General features: G+C 37.5%; 1 protein-coding gene across 4 annotated transcripts in view; it reads left to right on the forward strand.

Moving 5' to 3' along the window:
* The first annotated feature begins 801 nt into the window (after window positions 1–801).
* klhl32 (kelch-like family member 32) overlaps window positions 802–20,509 on the forward strand; it is an 81,656-nt gene continuing 61,948 nt past the window's right edge. For 2 of the 4 annotated variants that reach the window (XM_088625861.1, XM_088625864.1), the window contains exons 1-3: window positions 802–1,000; window positions 15,209–15,309; window positions 18,319–18,499. In XM_088625861.1, the coding sequence (XP_088481987.1) occupies window positions 15,287–15,309; window positions 18,319–18,499 (204 nt within the window). In that variant the 5' untranslated portion in view covers window positions 802–1,000; window positions 15,209–15,286. Of the gene's footprint in view, window positions 1,001–15,208; window positions 15,310–18,318; window positions 18,500–20,509 lie in introns of those variants that run through there. The other 2 variants (XM_088625862.1, XM_088625863.1) reach the window with 2 other exon arrangements.

Here is a 20,509-nt window from a genome sequence, read left to right on the forward strand (position 1 = left end):
GCAATCACCAGACAACTGGAGTTTGATCAAAAGAGAAGGGAATACGAGACGGCATTATGGAATATGTTTAAATCATCCCCATGTTTCCTTTTAACCCTCTTTTCTTGTTTATTCTACTACATGTCCTGCAAGATTCAGTGTTTTTCACGCTATAATTATTATTTGATACAATGACACACGGGTAACGACGATACTATGTGAAAGCGGATGAAAAGGAATGAAGTAAGGAAGTACCATATATAAAGTAAATTCTGTTTTCACGGGAATTCGTAAAAAAAAAAACCTTGGGCAGCAGAATCTGAAACATGGACTTACTGGTTTCTCTTGTGTATGCTCAACGGGAATAAAACTTGAGAACTGAAATTAACTAGGCAGGACATGAAGAAAGATTAATAAAAGAAACAAAACTCATTGAAGTCAAAATTAAAGTCTTAACATTACGTGGTTGTAAATACATCTAGATGTAGTCCAAAAGACACTGTTATGTACTGTACTTCAAATATATGCTGCGCAGAATGCTAATAAAGATAATATTTTGTATAGGGAATTTGGTGTCCTTTAAAATTAAAGGTGGAAGTTAACGTGGATTAAGATGAAGCCATTGACAACCTACCGACTTCACTCCAGACGTAGCCACTTAACTACCCGCTCAAAATATTTATCTATAGTAGAGTATACTTGTACTGTATATCGCACAGCAACTTCGACATGTCCATGTACTGTATGTTTTCAAAGAGTCAACGTTAGATGGAGCTGTATCCTACTTGGAGACTTGCACGTGACCAAAGCATGGAGGCGGAGTTTGGATCTGACAGTAATCAATACAATGTAAACGTAAACTGGATTAGACACCACTGTCATAGAAATAACGCTTTGCCCGGTACCTTCTGCCTTGCTTATGAGTATCATTACCGGAAGAAATGCAGACGATCAAATGACACGAGTCATTTTCTTTAGAAACGAACGAAAACATTAAGGACAATTCAACAACCTTTATGAGGTAGGTAAATCCTGCAGGACAGTGTGCTGCTGGCGTGAATATGAGAAGGTGAATGTGAGTAAGATACAGTTGCTGTTATTTACTCAGGCAGTATAAGGCATTCAAGGTCAGAGAGACATCTAGAAGATGCAGTCAAGTTTAGTAAAAATGTAGTTAGCGAAAGGCTGAACTTGAATTATTTTAGAATAAATTTTTAGCTGCCTTATCCGTGTCTGAGCTGCCCTGTTGCTAAGAAACCTTGGACAGCACCTTAGGTTCAAAAGTGTAGGGAACACGCAGTCGAATCATTTTGAGCCGTACAGCTCGCTGCAGAAGACCGTAACCTAGGCAATACCATGTTATCAGTGTGAAATACGCTTATTGATAAATGTGCATTCTATTTATAATCAACGATGCGCTACTCAAAAGGACAGAAGTATTTTATTTATTCTAATAAGGAAATATTATTCAAGAACGGAACGTACTGTACCTTTTAGATTATTTTAAAAAACCGTGATAGTCTACATTATTTTGGTCTTTAAATCACGCGCTGAAATCACACTGAAATATAAAATCAGGTTTTTAAAAAGATTGTTTCCAGCAAAATATTATTTTGTGGCAATTTGGTGACCTTTTCCTCGCAAATGCTGGTATAATGTACTTAACGACGTTAATTACAGTGATTTATGATCGTGAATAAAATTTGATAAAAGAATGGATGATCGATAGATGAATAAATCTTTCCATACTATATACAGATGCATATACATACTGTAGACGTTCTATTCACCTTGTGCTTGGGATTCTGATTTTCATCCTGTGCAGTTTATACTACGTTTTTTAGAATGTTCTATATTTTGACTAACAATAACTCTACTAATAGCAAAAAGCACCCCTGCACTCACCTTTACAATGTTTTATGGAAAGATGAAGTATTTTAATGTTTTGTTATGTCTGACCATGATCAGTACCATCCGAGTTTACAGGAGACAATGCCTGTTACAGGAGTGAGCTGAATACTCCTGCGATAAGGGTGTCCCGCAGATGCTGTGATTGGCTTGTTCTGGGCAGAGTGCTATAGTGTTCTGTAGTTTTTATATTGATATTTGCATCGCCATCATTTAGAAATGTATAGGAACAAGTAAAGGGTTTATTCCATGCTGAAAAGAGAAGAAAGAAAACACAACATTTCGGCTGTGGAGCCTTCTTCGGGTGTATAAATGTATTACCTGATTTTGTTATGCCACACGCTAAACTATATTAACACTATCAGTCTTTCAAAAATCAGCAGTCTGAAAACCATATATTAATTGAACAATTACACTTGTACTGTAAAAAGAACTACATTGTTTTGCAACAAGCTTCTGAAATAATAAGATCTAGGTGTACAGTATGCTTGGCATTGTTCTGAACTGTGTATTTTGTGTTTTATTATAAATCCAATTTATCCAGATGTTTCACTCTAAATCTGTTTTTGCAAAGAGAGTGTCATTCAGTAGTTTCACTTTGGTTCAGGTTTTCAGTCAGTTGGTGTTTCCACTGTAGGAAACTGTTCATTAGATTATTAGCAGGTGATTGATCTTGAGCAGCTGTACATTTTGAAATACCATAGTTGTAAATGATTTAACATATGCTGTTTTTTTTTTTGGCTTGTTTGCTACCTTATTATTTTTTGTTCTTTCAGAATCTGTTGAAAGGAGGCGGTTTGTCAGTGTTTGTTTGTGTTGTTGTTCTAGTTCACTCGAATACTTAGAGTAAGCAAACATGGACTGACAGCAGTCTGCTGTCTGATGACACTAAACATACTGCAGGCTGGTACAGTGACTGCCCCTCAAAAATCAAATAAAATGATACCAAAGGTCAAAGACCACAGCTCTGGGCACATTCCGGTTGTAGAAACAGGTATGCTGTGTTCAGAGATAGTAATTTCTGTTGTACATAATGCTTGAATTCTGATATTTGTTACATGGAATTGTTGTGGGCAGTTTTTTTAACTTGACTAGAGCTTTTAATCTATTGTTTTCCAAATCTATATATAAAATATATTTTTAAGGTATCAACAGAACAGCAATGCTTATGTACTGTACATGTTTTCAGGCTACAAAAATCAAGCTTGGCATTGTTTTTGCAACTACTGTATTCGATGGAGTTTGCAATTTCATAGCTTTGAAATTGTTAAAAACAATAATCAAAACGTTTCCTACTGCCATTTTTAGAACATTATCATGTTACCTTTGTCTGAATGCATATGAGTTTTGAAAAGTGTATTTTATATGCTGTAAAAACCTTGCTTTTGTGGACAGCCTTCTGTATGTGGTATAATCTATGCTGTTTCTACTGAGGAAATTCATGTGATTGCATAGCAGGGCCTATGCCATTAATCTACTTTGTGCAGAGTTTCAACCATTGCAACCAAAGGTGTATCCATCACATGTATAATGGCAGAAAGTGTTCACTTTGGGATTGCACCAAAGCCTTTAAATTAAGGATGTAGAACACAAAGTTGGCTGAGTGGGCTGTTCTGGAAGAGACATTAAACCAAGGTCTTGACTCTTGGAGATATTTTGTTTGGAGAGCAGTGGTGCTGATTAGGGTTGGGTAACCCTCTGGAAAATGTACCGCGATACATACTGCGGTATACCACAAACTATTTTTCATGTTTATATATGGAGACTCTCTCATAGTTTGATTTCATGATTAGTAAAGCATATTGAGTTGTATAGAAAATAAAGTAATGAAAATGATGTTGTTTTGTTGTTTTATTGGAACCAAAGAACTAGAAATAACACTGAATAGTGTAACAGAACAACTTAACAACATGCAGATTTTTGTCAATCATAAATAAATGATTAAAACTTTTTTTCACAAGGTATTGGAGGTTAACTTTGCTTAGCAATATAACAATGTAAAATTCAAAATATGACAGGTGCTTGTAAGTTGTAAAGTTTTTTCTTTACAATTACTAAAGTTTACAATGAGTAAACCTTATGAAACATATTTAGCATGTTCGATTTCCCTTGGCTATTTCATCTTAAACTTCAAAGAATCCTCAATACCTGTTTAAAACATTGCTGAGATAAGACATATATTGCCTTTGTATATTGTCAGTATATTGACTTAAACGGCTTAAGACAATCTTGCTTGCAAAAAATAAAAAAAATCAAAGCATGTCTCATGGTAGTAATGGAAATAAAAACATTTAAAAACAAGACTAGAAGTTCTTCCCTACTAGAGTTACAGTAGAATCAGAAAAACTAGAAAAAACAGCACATGTTCAATGGGTCATTGGGAATACCCGTATCGATGAAAGTCAAGGTACACTAGTTCTGAACCAATCAGCTGCGATTATTTCCGCGTGACTTCCGAAAAAACGTAATATTTCTAAATTTACTAGTCAATGATATGCGGGAAATACCTTTAGTACTCACTCTTTTACAGTTAACGACTTTTTTATCACGGTCATTTCGTTCTTTGAATCAAATTTGATTTTATGAATATAAACAGTTCAAAATCTTTGTTAAAATCGAAAAAATAAAACCGCTGACGGAAATTACCGAGCGTGGATGCTGTGGATTTCTCAGCAGGTTGTTGCAGCATTTTAGTGGAGAATGAAGTGGATTCCCACCTTTATATAAATATTTTGTGATCCTCTGGGATAAAGCACTATACAAAAGCAATGCCTCTGTCATTATGGACATTATATCCATAACTGGTTGACTGCAATATCTAATTTGCCTTCTCCAGTACTGTTGCATAATTGCTGCTTGTGTCAGTTATGAGCAGTTATTAGAAGTTGCAAGGACAACTTTCTGCTAACATCACGATTTTGCTAAGATGACGCTTTTAAATTATAGTCAAGTATACAGGAGATTCCAGTATAACTATAGATGAGAAACTCCAGACGACTGATCAGGATCAACCTATTGGTGATATCCTGAGTAATATATTTAATAATAATTTAAAATTAATCACAGCAAAGTTAAATACCTCTAATTCCTCAGTTCAGTTGCTTCCCATTTTTATATAAGAGGGAAAGAACCATTTTTCACATTGAAGATGTTATAATACCTTTAGACCTTAATACCTTAATATCTCTCATTATACCTATACCACCTAGCCCAGTTTCTGACAGGAGGTCCCAGAATATTCTACAGAAAATTCGGTATGCAGACCGTCCATCCCTGGCAATTTCCAAACCAAAAAACCCAAAAACTCTTAAGTCAGTTAACAACACTGATACTGTAGATGGATTTGTCTCCAAATCCTTCCTAAAGTTAAGCAATGTTGCTTAGATCTTCATCTACCACCCTTGCATAGAACAAATCCTCCTATTCTGAGAAAATGTCCAACATACCCTGCTCATCACTAACCACCTCACCATCCTTTCTCCTCATCCATAAAAAACATGATTTCCTCTGCACCTGAATAAACAGATGGTATCATTTATCTGTGAGCTTCGCTCTTAATTGTAAACACAAATCTTATCCTCCTAGCATTACTGCAGTTCACTGCTAATAGTCAAGTCAGGGGTAGTTAAATATACATCTCCTAAAGTCGGAGTTTCTTCAGTTTCCCATGCTTTCTTCCTTTAGTCAATGTAGATGAATCCCAATGCCTGAATCCCACCTGTCCAGGAGAAGGGTTACATGTACACATACAGTATACTGTATAAATAATCAAGATCTGTAAAAATTACCATTCTCTGCACTGCCTATGCTGCAGTCTTCTTGTTTCCCAACAATAATGCTACTTCTTAAGAACGTACTCCCCTGCATAAAGACCATTACTGGTCCATTCAATTGTAAACTTGTCATTTTAAAAACAAAGAGAAAAGTTTTATGTATAAAGGAACAAAAAATACATTTAGTTATATTCTGCAGGCCTCTAACATTAAAAAGTGGTAAATACAAAATCAGAATCCCCCATAGAAGAAAAAAAAGAACCTCATGCTTGTAAAAACATCCAAGGCAAGGAGACGTAAAAGAGTGTTCCCTTTTTTCCCTAAACAAATCACACACTCTTCAAAGAATCGGCTGTGGAAAAGAGCCGAGATTAGAGTCAATGCGCACATTTAGCTGCCACCATCGCTCCTCCTGCACTTCACGGTGCCACCCATTTGAAATGCACCACCTCCACCATCCTCCTCCCTCTCAGGTCTCTCCTGCTGTACTTGAGAGGTAGCATCTGCCAGCTCATCGGGATGGAAAGACCAACTCTGTGCAGCAGGCAGGAATCCCCCCTCACGCATATCAGCAGAGCTGAGAACTACAGGTATGCCTGTTGTGGAGGCGGGAGACTGATGTGTCATCAGTCATGTCCACCTGCCCATAAGAATTCTTAGTTTCCGCTACAAGCTGGGCCCTGGCTCAGCACACCTGCCTGTCTGCTTGTAATCTGGAGATAAGTACCTTGCACAGAGGGACAATTCTTTCTGTTCCTCTTGGCCTTACACTTGTCACTCACTTTCTGCTTCTTACCAGTTCTTTAATGTTCCACACTGTTAATGAAGGTAATGGGGATGAGAAAGGCTTTGTTACTGTGAAGAAATGTTAAAGACGAGGGCCCCAATTTTATAATTTTGAACATTGGGCTCTTGTGATTATTCCTCAGATTTATTAAAGCAACAGTTTAGCGGAAAATGTGAGTTGTTTAGTGAATTGAAGTGGAATTGATAGTTGTGAACCAAAACAAGGGCAGTTCAATAACCAATTCAAGACTTTTGAGAGTGTTCTGAATTCCATTTCATTACAGATTTCACACTTCACCAAACTGGAACTGACCTCCACATTTTGATTCAGTTCAGAAATGCCCCCAGCTCTTTTATACAAAAACACTTTGATCAACACTTGAACAAAAATGTGGAGGAATACCTTACTCCTCGTACCATAAAATCAGCTTTGCTTCTGATTAAGACTTCCTTTTCATTCTGAATACTACTGAACCTTAACATTTTTGTCATATGGACAGAGGAGATAATATATGGGAATCATGTCTGAAAGTAATGTATTCCACTGAATAGTGCAGGAAATCCAAGTTGCAGAAGGTAATAAAAAAATAAATGCTGTAAATGTACTACTGTGCAGCTTTGTGGTCATTTGGGAGTTATTTAAAACTTCTGGAAGATTTTAGACATTTTGGGGATGTCACCTTGACATCTGCTTGGTGTGAAAGGAGGCTGCATAGAGAAGCGATGTAGTCAATATCATGATCAGTAGAGTCAGTGAACTGCAAAATGTCTCAGGCAGAAGGTTACTGATTTCCACAGGGTGGGTCAGGTCAATAATAAAATCACAGAAGGTTAAACCTCCCCGTTGGACAAAACAAAGATTTATCCAGTGTACAGTGAGAAAGGTTTGGTTTGGGAAGGTAACTCCCAACAAAAGGGCAATAATTACAGTATAGAAATCTTCTCAATACTGTGACATCATCATAATTCAGTGTCTCCCACAGCACCTTCTGAGGGTGATAAAGTCTATGCTACAGAGTTCCACAGCAACATAAAAAGAAATGACGTATTTGCCACATGATAACCATCCATTAATCCGTTTGTCATCAGAAATCTGCTTGTTTGCGGTAAAGGCCATGGTAATAATAATAATAATAATAATAATAATAATAATAATAATAATAATAAACTTTATTTTATATAGCACCTTTAAAGGTGGCTTCTCAAAGCGCCGTACAGAATGACAACAACAATAAATAAAAAATACACAGGATAAAACACATATACAATACACAGAGAAGATCTTGGATGGTGGTACTAAGTATAGTAGGAGCAGAGGGTGACACAGAACCCGTTCTGGAAATATAGGGGACAGGACTGCGTTCTGGACAGGACACCAGTCCATCACAAGTCACATACATACTGCACATCATGCACAGAGGGACACTAATGAAACTAACTAGCTTGTCTTTGGGGGTGGGAAGAAACCAGAGCACCCAGAGAAATAAAAAACTGTCATGAGACAGCCACCTCGCTGGAATCTATTGAAAGTCACCCCTCGATCCAATCTTTTGTTGCACTTTCCGACCTAGCGAGGTCGGTGGTGGTGGCCCGGATGCCCTGCTCACTCCTGGTGACCCACAGGAGTGGGGGACGCCCCACCCTACCCACAGCGAGGGAGCGAGGCCCGGTGTACCGCTCCCTGGCGGGGGACCAGGTGACACTGGGGGGTGACCATAGAGCCAGCCGTGAATAGTGGGTGACCAGGAGACTTTGGGGCGGTGCGGTGGCTCTGTGGCTAAGGATCTGTGCCTGTGACTAGAAGGTTGCCAGTTTGTATCCTGCAGGGGAATCCTACTCTGTTGGGCCCCTGAGCAAGGCCCTTAACCCCAGCTGCTCCAGGGGTGCCGTAAAATGGCTGACCCTGCACTCTGACCCCATGCTTCTCTCCCTGTCTGTGTGTCTCATGGAGAACAAGTTGGGGTATGCGAAAAGACAAATTCCAAGTGATCTCTTATCCTTTATAAAAACTTATACAGTGTGTAACATTTGACAGTTGCTGAGAGGTAACCTCTCAAAGTTCTGTCCTTGGCCCTACTCCGTTTTTATATATATCAGGCTTTCTGTTAACTGCGTCTCCTGCGGAAACCTTCAACACCTACTGAACAAAAGAAAGTGGGAACAAGTTAAGGTCTGTAAGTACAGTACATTGTCTTGAAAAAGTATTCACCATATTTCAATGATGTCCATTTCTTTTAATTACAAGTGATGTATGCACATTTGTAGTTGAATATAATGAAAAGTTGAATTTTCCACTGAATGTTTTTTAAGGGTTAAAGCAGTTAAATGCCACCAAAAAAATTGAAAAAAACAAAGATAAAAATATGGTAAAAAATATACAGAGTAGGCTGAAACTATTGACCTTAATATTCACTGTAATTGAGGGGATTTTCAGTTATATGATTAAATCTTTGCTTAGTGACATATTGCATGTACTTGTGAACACTGCCACATCCTGTACTGTCATTTTTTATTGATTTCTTTCTTTTTAGATTTATCTTGTATGAAATGTCGATGTGAGATCAGTGATCTAGATTCTGGTATAGTTTGTAAACTAGTTCACACACAATATCAAAATAGGAGGATTACTAAACATGGTAAAAGGATCGAAATTAAAAAAGATTAAGATAAACCTGAAGACTGGGTTAGGCAAACACCTGGCAGATGACTTAATATACACAAGTGCAGTGTATTACATGCAGTTAGCAAAACCATAAACCATAAATACAACATAGGATATGAGCTTGAAGATGAGAAAGTAACTTATGAGAAGGATAATGTGTCCAATTAAAGAGATATAAAATCAAATCACATTATTAAGATGGTTACAAAAATAAAACAATGGGTATTAGAATTGTACAGTGCACTAGTGAGATTTCATTAAAATGCTGTTTCTGTTTTCTGACACTGTGGACAGGCACACTTAAACATCAAGAGTTTTAATATTGTCACCTTTTTAATTACTTAAGGATATAGATTTCCAATGTTATAAAACACATTTTTTGGAAAACAACTGATGAAAAACTAGATTAGCTCTTTAATGCATAGAATCTGACAAGATACAAAATCGTAATCCTCTGAAACATCCTACAGGATAAACATTAAGAGCTATTTCAGAAAGCACAGTGACTTATTTAATCTGGTATAGAACATCTTTGTAGATCGGTTTGTAGTAAAGTGGATATTTCCCTTTTATGAGGTGTTTGAACCTTTTGAAATTTCAAAGTCTGCCCCTTTTTTATAGCTCAGTAGAGCTGTAGCCACTAGAGATAGTGCTACATTGGGGCATAGGCTACCTCACTAAGGTTGTAAGTCAGTTACCTGCTACAGTAATTTGGCTGGACACATAGCATACTAGTTATAAGATAGTAATGACTTCTACAAGGACAGTCTATAGCTCATCTTACACATTAGAAGAGCAGTCCCTTACAGAACATAATCTGGTTTAAGTAAAATGAAGTAAAACTAATAGAGAATTTTGATACAGATATGGAGAAAATTAAGAAAATTGGTCTCAGAAACAGTGTTGCAAATATTGTAATGGGATATTAAGGAAAAAAGTGAAGAAAGTAAAATATTTTCATGTAACAGGAACAAACAGAAACAAATGAAATTAAAAAGTTGCAAGTGTGAGCCATAAATATGAAGATGCTCATTAGAAATACACAAGCCAAAAGGAATGTAAAGAGAAATGTTTAGTTTAAACTATATTTAAAAAATAATAATTAATTTTAGGGAATGAAAAGGAAGTGTGTTGAATAATTTTTTCAGGAATTGTCTAATGAAGAAACTAATAACATGTATCAGACTGAAGTTGAACCCTTCAGTGTTTTCCAGGGATATAAAATACTTAAGACCAATAATAATCAGGTCCTGATGCTATTTTTCACTTTCAGAGGAACAAAAGAATGCGTGCACAAGTAAACTAATGTTCTTTTTTATTTACTGTTCATATGGCACAAAGCACCAATGATTTTGCAGAAAACAGCTTTGCTTGGTGAGAGTGCCACACTGACTACTATTTTCTTCCTTTCGTAGTCAGTAGAATGAGGAAAGATATTTCCACCTCATTAACTTGTTGTAGACTTCATTACAAATAGTATTTTGAAGCCTTAAACCATATACAAGCACAGTACCAGTGACATGGGTAACACAGGATTCCTGTGGGGAGACATTTTTCACATCACATCAGTAATGGGTTAGTCCACAGTTAGAAAGGCAGCAGTGATTCATGGCTTGAATGACTTCATGCAGCTTCTGTTAGGAATGCCATGCTGTTCCTTTGAGAGAGTTGTGATCTGTGCTTTCTGTTTTGGCCATCAATGATGTCTGCCAAGCATGTGTCAAATGTGTCCTAGTGGTGATAAGTCCTGAGGAATTGTGGCCAAGGTAGTGCGAGAATATTCCTTCTGTATATATCAATGACGTGTCTGGGGAGTCTGGATTGTTCAATTTGGAATCACATCTGATTTGGAATCATGATGGTGAGCAAACTACATAATGTGTTGCTTGCTAAGGATTATGCAATTATAAATGTTTTGACTACAAGTACATACAGTATTAGATGCATTTTGCATTGTAATAATATTACACCTCTGGTTTCCTCTTATAGTCCAAAGACATACTAGTAGGTTAATTGGCTACTGGGAAAACTGGCCCTGGTGTGAGTGTCTGTGCCCTGCGGTGGACGGATGTCCCATCCAGGATGTACCTTTCCCAGTTGTCCCTTACTTGCCGCAATGGGCTCCAGCTTCCCTTCAACTCTGAATTGGAAAAAGCAGTTAGAAAATGTATGGATAATATAAGAATAACGCCTTACATTTGTACACGTACCATCCTAAAGGATACATACAGTATACAAGGTGACCAACTTCACCTACAACTGAAGTAACCAGCTTCCACCTGGGTGACATATAGCAGCCATTCTGCACAAGAAACCAAACTGCACAGCAAACTACAGTAGGTGGTAAAGAGAAATAACTTAACCCACTGAAATTTAAATACAGTAGGTCAAACTGTTAAAGCCCAGAATGAAATATAACCAGGACACCAGGTTTAATAATACCAAGGGATCTTTAATCAAATTTTCTCGATAAATATAAATATACCTTTAATTCCTCTATAAATAAACTTTGAAAAATGTTTTCAGAAGCCATAGGGAACCATAAGCTTGAGTGCAAGGTTTATTGTTTGTGAAGGGTATTCTTTGTAATTTTGTGGTGGTTGATACAGTATATAACTTTTAAACAGATTAAAACTGAGTGCAGCAGTGAACCTTTTGTAAGAATAAAATAGGGAAAATACAACCAGATGTTCTAGCAGTTGTACAGTGTAGATTGTACTCTACAGATCCCATAAATTATACAGTGAATTAACATAGTATAGCACTTTGTAATTCCCATTTTCAAAATACAAATGTCAGAATGAATCAAATATATCCAATAGCAAGAGTAAGAACAAGGCTGGAACACTGGATGTACAATATGTGGATTTCCAGGGTTGTGATACCATGCTGACTACTGAATATTCATGTTGTTATTTGAACAACATTGTTAATATTTAAGGATGCCTGATACTGTATCTGCAGAGCACCCACTGTTGTTTATTTAGCTGGTGTGGTCTAGTTTCTAGCCTGCCTTTTATGATATTAGTTAAACCGTAGGGAATTAGACAAAGAATTTAAGACTTCTAGGTTGCATAACCCCTCTACTGTGTGCTGAAAACAACACCATGAAAGTGGCCTTGCTGAGATAAATGAAACAGTGCTGTTTGAATGGCTTGAGTGTGTATCTAATCACAGGTTTAAAGAATTTTCTTTTGCCCCATTGTGCATCTGTGTTGTCAGTCTTGGCAATGTGACCAGTGAAAAACAGTTCAAAGAGTTAAAGCCTAGTCCTACATCACAGTTGTTATTGTGTGAAATTACAGTACATTAAAGTATTCATGATTTTTGCATTTTTATACTCTAACAAAATTAATCAATCTTTGTTCTGAACCTGTTTATTAGGATGCAGTTAAACATTTTTGTTCAATATCATCCTATTTATTTATAGAAAGGTCATGAGTATCACTGTGTTACAATAAGCTGTTCTAACCGGTTTATATTGCAGTGAAAGATTTTCTGTCTTAATAATAAAGCATGTACTGTAAGTAAGTTTCTAGTTCCAAGACTTGTTCTAGTCTAACAAATGGAAAACTTAAATACTCATTCTCAGATTGCTTGTGGGAAATGAACTGGAAAATGTCTCACACTTCTAAATGGTCATGCACAAAAAGTGATTCTTTTCAGTTTCCAAAACATGTTTTTTAAATTTCAGATGATAAAAAAGAAAAGTTTTTGCAATTGTAACATCTAAGACACTATTTGTTTGTGTTTGTCAGTGAATTAAATAATGTTTACGAAACATTTATAGTTTTCTTATTTTTAGGGTACCACTGAGTGAGATGCATTGTTGTTTGCAATGTTTGACATAGTACTTGAGAAAAATCTCAATTCCAAAATAATTACAGTGTTAATTCAGTATGCACACCGATAGCTCTGAGTAGAAGACACAATTTATAGTTACAACACTTACAGTATTTTAAAATGATTTGTGATGGATTAATATATTTTACTCCTTTATTTTCTAGACAAAGGTATAGGTGACTCTCGGAGAAATGTGATTTGAAATTTACTAGCTCATGCCTATTTACAGATGTAATTGATCGTAGTCATACTGTCTTTGTTGTAAATTCAGTAAGCCAGTGTGAACAAAATAAACCTGTTATATTGTAAAGAATATAAATATACAGTGCCTTGCGAAAGTATTCGGCCCCCTTGAACTTTTCAACCTTTTGCCACATTTCAGGCTTCAAACATAAAGATATAAATTTTTTATTTTATGTGAAGAATCACCAACAAGTGGGACACAATTGTGAAGTGGAACGAAATCTATTGGATTTTTGAAACTTTTTTAACTAATAAAAAAAAGAAAAGTGGGGCGTGCAAAATAATTCGGCCCCCTTGCGTTAATACTTTGTAGAGCCACCTTTTGCTGCGATTACAGCTGCAAGTCGCTTGGGGTATGTCTCTATCAGTTTTGCACATCGAGAGACTGAAATTCTTGCCCATTCTTCCTTGCAAAACAGCTCGAGCTCAGTGAGGTTGGATGGAGAGCGTTTGTGAACAGCAGTTTTCAGCTCTTTCCACAGATTCTCGATTGGATTCAGGTCTGGACTTTGACTTGGCCATTCAAACACCTGGAAAAGTTTATTTGTGAACCATTCCTTTGTAGATTTTGCTGTATGTTTGGGATCATTGTCTTGTTGGAAGATAAATCTCCGTCCCAGTTTCAGGTCTTTTGCAGACTCCAACAGGTTTTCATCCAGAATGGTCCTGTATTTGGCTGCATCCATCTTCCCCTCAATTTTAACCATCTTCCCTGTCCCTGCTGAAGAAAAGCAGGCCCAAACCATGATGCTGCCACCACCATGTTTGACAGTGGGGATGGTGTGTTGAGGGTGATGAGCTATGTTGCTTTTACGCCAAACATATCGTTTTGCATTGTGGCCAAAAAGTTCGATTTTGGTTTCATCTGACCAGAGCACCGTCTTCCACATGTTTGGGGTGTCTCCCAGGTGGCTTGTGGCAAACTTTAGACGAGACTTTTTATGGATATCTTTGAGAAATGGCTTTCTTCTTGCCACTCTTCCATAAAGGCCAGATTTGTGCAGTGTAAGACTGATTGTTGTCCTATGGACAGACTCTCCCACCTCAGCTGTAGTTCTCTGCAGTTCATCCAGAGTGATCATGGGCCTCTTGGCTGCATCTCTGATCAGTCTTCTCCTTGTCTGAGCTGAAAGTTTAGAGGGACGGCCAGGTCTTGGTAGATTTGCAGTGGTCTGATACTCCTTCCATTTCAAGATGATCGCTTGCACAGTGCTCCTTGGGATGTTTGAAGCTTGGGAAATCTTTTTGTATCCAAATCCGGCTTTAAACTTCTCCACAACAGTATTACGGACCTGCCTGGTGTGTTCCTTGGTCTTCATGATGCTCTCTGCGCTTTCAACAGAACCTTGAGACTATCACAGAGCAGGTGCATTTATACAGAGACTTGATTACACACAGGTGGATTCTATTTATCACCATCAGTCATTTAGGACAACATTGGATCATTCAGAGATCCTCGCTGAACTTCTGGAGTGAGTTTGCTGCACTGAAAGTAAAGGGGCCGAATAATTTTGCACGCCCCACTTTTCATTTTTTTATTAGTTAAAAAAGTTTCAAAAATCCAATAGATTTCGTTCCACTTCACAATTGTGTCCCACTTGTTGGTGATTCTTCACATAAAATAAAAAATGTATATCTTTATGTTTGAAGCCTGAAATGTGGCAAAAGGTTGAAAAGTTCAAGGGGGCCGAATACTTTCGCAAGGCACTGTAAGCTTCTGCAATACTGCTCGATATCCTGTTCCAGGCTAATTCTGATTGAACAATAACTAGAAGCTATACATGATTAACGAGATATCCTGTGCATTAATCTTTCTAAAAAAATAACTAAACGTAGATGTATATTCTTTATTAATGAATTAAAAAAAAACAGAAGCCTGTAAAGGTTAAGGAAAACAGTAGTATCTTCGTAAACAAACAGTTTGCGGTATATACAACAAGACAAGAGTAACTGTGCTCTCATGAAGAGATTTCAACAATGCTCATTTACATGTATTCACCTATCTCTTTCACAGGCTGCTATACTCACTAAGCAAGGACGTCGTCCACGAAAAGGATTCTGAATCCCTCCTCTGCTGACATCAGACAGGAACATGCCGTCTGAAATCTGTCTTAGGTACTGTAGCATGGACCTGCATGAGTGATGTAATCCTCATTCATCTTGTATCTAATTAAACCATTAGTCAAGCAGGCAGTGAGATTGGAGGTGGAAGGTTTTGCTGCAAATAGATCTCCCTTCTGTGACCCTGAATGGTAAAGATGCATTGTAGGATTTGCTGCACTTCACATAATTAGATGTAGGAGGTAACAGTAAGTTATTTGCCTTTTTGGTTATTTATCTGCAAATCTGTTGTTTTCCAGATTACTTATGTTTGAAGCTGATCATATTTGTTTTTGGTAATAAGGTAGTGTAATTGAAGGTGTGGTTTTGAATGCAATGTAATGTTAGAATTTTGTTATTATTTCATTATGTTAATACATTTTTTCTCTTTGTTCCCCTGTGTGCAGTGGCTGTTTTGTGCAGTACCTTTGTGTTGTGAGCGATTAGATCAGTTTTATAGTACAATCTGCTCAGATGGAAATATGCAGGCCATGTTGCAGAATGAGCTGCTACAAAATGCATTTCAGCTGACCTGGAGACAATTATGTCACATAAAATAAAAAAGCAGCTGTGCTAAAAAAGAACATGTAACTTCAGAGGACTTGTATCTCGTTTTTTGGAAACGAATTATATAAAAATCTGTGTTGTCAGGTTCTGAACAGGCAGGGTAAGCCAACAGAATGTAATACTGGCTTAAATCTTTAATCTTACATTTGTTAAAAGTTTGAATATCTTTTATTTTGTTGTAGTTCACATAAAACTGAACGGCAAGAAAAAAAGATTTATATCTGAATACAATATACTATGCTGAGAAAACGTTTGTGAATCCCCTGGGTTGGTCCATGTTCTCTTATATGTTTAAAATATACATGTTTTTAGATCACAAAGGCATAACATGAATTTGAAATACAGTATTAAATCAGTTCAACAGTCATCATCCTCATGTATCTAGGTATGTGAATCCTTAGATTCAGGAACTGGTGGTACGTGTTTGAGCAGCAATGCTTTCAATTAGATATTTCCTGTAACTGTTTACAAGTCTCTCTCATTGTTGTTTAGACACTTTGACCCATTTTTCTTTCCTTAATTAATTCCAGAATCAATTCATGTCAGTGCTTTTTAAGGGTTTCCTTACATGAGCAGCTCACATCCGTTCCTGCCATAACATTCCAAAAGATATTATGTCCAGACATTGCCTTGGCCAATCCAAAATAAAGAATTTCTTCAGACATTTTTTTGTAGATCTGGTTGTATGTTTAGGATTATTGTCTTGCTGCATGACCTACTTTCGGCTCAGCTAAAGTTGACAAATAAATGGCCTGACATTCTCCTTCAGAATTTGCTGATACAACACTGAATTCATAGTTCTGTCATTGATGACAAGCCATTTGGGTCCTGAGGCAGCAAAGCAGCTCCAAACCATACAATACCTATCACTGTGCTTGATGTTCAGGATGATTTTCTTCTGTTGGAAGACAGTGATTAGGTTTTGCCATACAGTGTTTCTCATTATGGCCAAAATGTTCAACTTTTGATGCACCTGTCCAGAAAAAACATTCTCCCAGTGTTCTTGTGGATCATCCAGGTGCTTATTGATGAGGTTGAGACAGGCGGGAATGTCCTTTTTAGAGAGTAATGATTTCTTTCTGGCTATCCTCCAATGAAAACCATTCCTTTCAGACATTTCCTGATGACTGAGGCACGGGCACTGACATTGGCTGCTGAGAGAGAAGCTTGCAGATCATGAGAAGTTATTCTATATTTCTTAATGACTTCCTGATTTGTTTTCTGTGTTGCTCTTCAAGACATTGACAGGACAACTAGCCCTGCATAGAGCCACTGTGGTCTTGACTATTTTCCCTTTCTGTTTGTAGAGTTTTTGACAATGAATGGATGAAGACCAAAATGTTTATAAATGGTTTTGCAAGTCTCTCCAGAATGTTGAGTATCAATTACTCTTTTTTCAGAGGTCCTCTGATATCTCTTTGGATTGTGGCATGATGTATTTCCACTAATCTGCACGGTTGAGAATTAAACTCACAAAATGTTTGACGATTATATTGGACAGAGCTGACCAAACCCAGTCTTTTTTTAGGTGTTCAATACCTGAAGAAGGCTCCACGGCCGAAACGTTGTGTTTTCTTTCTTCTCTTATCGGCATGGAATGAACCTATTACTTGTTCCTTTGCAGCCTACGCAACTACTCACCTGAACTTATTATTTCATATATACTGATTCTTAATTATTATTTTTTCTAATTCATTAACAATTGAATTTCAAGAAACATTGAATTGGTAAACAGAATAAACCTTTCTGGTTATCAAAGAAAAGGATATCTTTTCTCTTGTGCTAAAATTTTGTAATTCCCATAATTACACTGGTGGTTGACAATCATTTTCTCAGCATCTTATATAACATGAAATCTCCTGGTGTGTAATAATTGGAGTAATTATGAGTAATTATTTGAAGTAATAATTAAATAGGAAATTATGAACAATTTTGACTATATATTAAAAGACGTCTGTCTGTACATAGCTACAGTATAAAGATACATTTATTTTATGGCCTTATACTTATATTCTTCGTAATTCTTCAAAAAATTGTAAAAATGCGACTTTCTCTCAATACTTGTATTAAACGCAGATTGTCTTCCACGAGAGGATTTGTTCATTCAGCATGAATGGGTTTGGAAAGAATGTCCAATGCAGCAGACAAAACTGCTGTTTCAGTCCTCAGTATGCCCATTCTCTTTTCACCTTAGTTAGGAGGATTTAGCTGTGATACATGTAGTGTGGAGATTTCCATAGCTTCGTTCTTAATTTGGCATGTGGGTTGTCAGAGCCAGGTGGTCTGTAAATATGGGAAGAATGGACACATCAGAGACAGAAGCCAGGGGGTTACATAGTATTTTAACCTGTTGTCAGTGAGATACACATTTTTGCTACCTTCCTTATTTCATCTTGTAGCTTCACCTATTTAAAATGCTCTTTAAGTAAACCTTTCTTTCTTTCTCTTTTCATCCAGCATTCAAGAGATGCTGACAGGTCAAAGGCTATGTCTATCCAAGTCTCACCAGGATGCAGTTCTCGCTGCCCTGAACCAGCAGAGAAATGATGGAATACTGTGTGATGTCACTTTGGTTGCCGGGGAACAGAAATTTCATGCCCACAAGGCAGTTCTCGCTGCCTGCAGTGACTATTTCAGAGTAAGTCTGCGGGCTTCCTTCACTCTCAAGATGAGATGCGTAGGGGTACAGTAAATATATTTATTTTAATGTCAGTGAAGTGTCAGACCTTTTGTTTGGACCTCAGTGGTGATCAGTTCTTACCAGTCTCCAATCACATAACTGTATACTGTACTATTATGTCACTATTAACCTGGAACTAGCTTAGTAAACCCGAGAACATGGTTGGTTCTCTTTTTATCATTGTTTAACCTGTTCAGTGATTTTTGGCTTTCCTCCTTGAACCTGTTTCTTGACGGCACTAGGGGCCAAAGATTATTTTTACTCAGGTTTTTAATCCCCTCATGTTTTTTATATGCCTTCTTTAGGATCAAACATTTTCTCGTGAAGTAGGTATGCTGTCAGAAGTAGACATTTTTAATTCCTGTGGCAGGAATCCTGAAGCTGTTGAAAGCTTAAGGGTGTTTTGCTTTTATTTTACTTGTAACGGCTGATTATTGTACAAGCACGTGCTCTTTTTGTCGTCTGCCTGTGCCCACCTTGAGCAGGTGCGCAGGTGGCTTCAGACCAGAGTGGAATGAGAACGGGGTGACCGAGGGCTGCTGTTATAGGAAGTGTCACCATTGCACAGGTGTGGCATCCCCAGAGTTTGCCTGTGCCCCAGAATCTTGACACTTCAACTGGGTAGCTGTGTCAGCATGTGCAGGAACAAGTAAAGGTTTATTCCATGCTGAAAAGAAATGAAAAGAGACACAGCGTTTCGGCTGTGGAGCCTTCTTTGGGTGTGAGGGAGAGAGGAAAACTGGCAGTTGATAAAGCATGGGAGAACAAAAGATGGGAGTGGAGAGGAAGCAGGAGCAGGACAGAAGTAGTATCGACACTCAGGTGATGTGAAGTCAAGGCAGGTGAAGAGAGGCGGGAAGTCAAAACCTGCAAATGAATACAGAGGATTACATGGAAATGTTGTTGAGAGAAGGGGAAAGGTGTGATCCTAGTTTAAGGATAATTTAGATTTCAGATGTTTTTCTGCACTAGGAGTTCCGAAACCCCTCAGTGAGAATGCAAACTTAGAGATCAGCATGATCATGGCCATTAGAGGTGAAATTGGAAACTGTGGGTTTGGAAGATAGGTTTGGAAATCATGATACTGCCAGACTTTACTGGTGGCAGAAATTCTGATTGAATCCTGGCAGCAGGAGAGTAGACCCACACACTAGTCTCTGGTGTTTTCTTATGGTGGAAGACCCATTTGCCCTGATGGAGTTATCCGCTGTCCAGGGAGTGGCACTATGTGTGCTTAGCACCTGTTTGTGATGGAATTGAATCCCGAGATGGGCAGAGGGAGCTGCACTGGTCACTACAGACAGTATTGTAAGCACAGATGATAGGGAGTCTAGTATGGCGTGTTGTCTTTTTGGTGCTAAGGATGTATACGTCTTTGAGCATGTGTACAGACTCCGGGCTAGAGCCAGAGTGATGCAGTTGTCATGGTCTATGTTAATACAAATACCATTAAAAAGAGTAGGTTGGTAATTCTGTACAACAGTTCAAAGGACTTAGCTTTGGGAACTATGGTGTTTTCAGGAGTTCTACTAATGCAGAAGTAAATATAGATATTTAACACATAGTTAAAACATTGGTGCAGAGAAGTCTGGTTTAGATTTATGGGGCATTGAACGTACTTATGGAAAACATATGGCATACGGGACATATACAAGCAGGATAGGCTGTGCTCAAACCAGAAAGGAACCATATTTTGGGAAGAGTAGACAAGAGGTATTTAAACTGGGAAAATGGGGACAAGAAGCTCACAACAATCATTGTCAGCCCTATGCAACACTAAGAAGAAACAAAATAAATAACTCATCCATTTTGAATGATTGTACTTTAATGCTAAAAGAATAAAGAATAAAGAATAACATGCAAAATTTGAGGCTACTGCATTAACAGGAAACCGTGACATTTCAGAAATAAATTAAGCACAGTAAAGAGAAGATGACTGGAACAAATGTAAAACTGACAAGACAGAAT

The sequence above is a fragment of the Lepisosteus platostomus genome, chromosome 3 (genome assembly GCF_059453375.1).
Source record: "Lepisosteus platostomus isolate fLepPlt1 chromosome 3, fLepPlt1.hap1, whole genome shotgun sequence".
Lineage (NCBI taxonomy): Eukaryota > Metazoa > Chordata > Actinopteri > Semionotiformes > Lepisosteidae > Lepisosteus > Lepisosteus platostomus.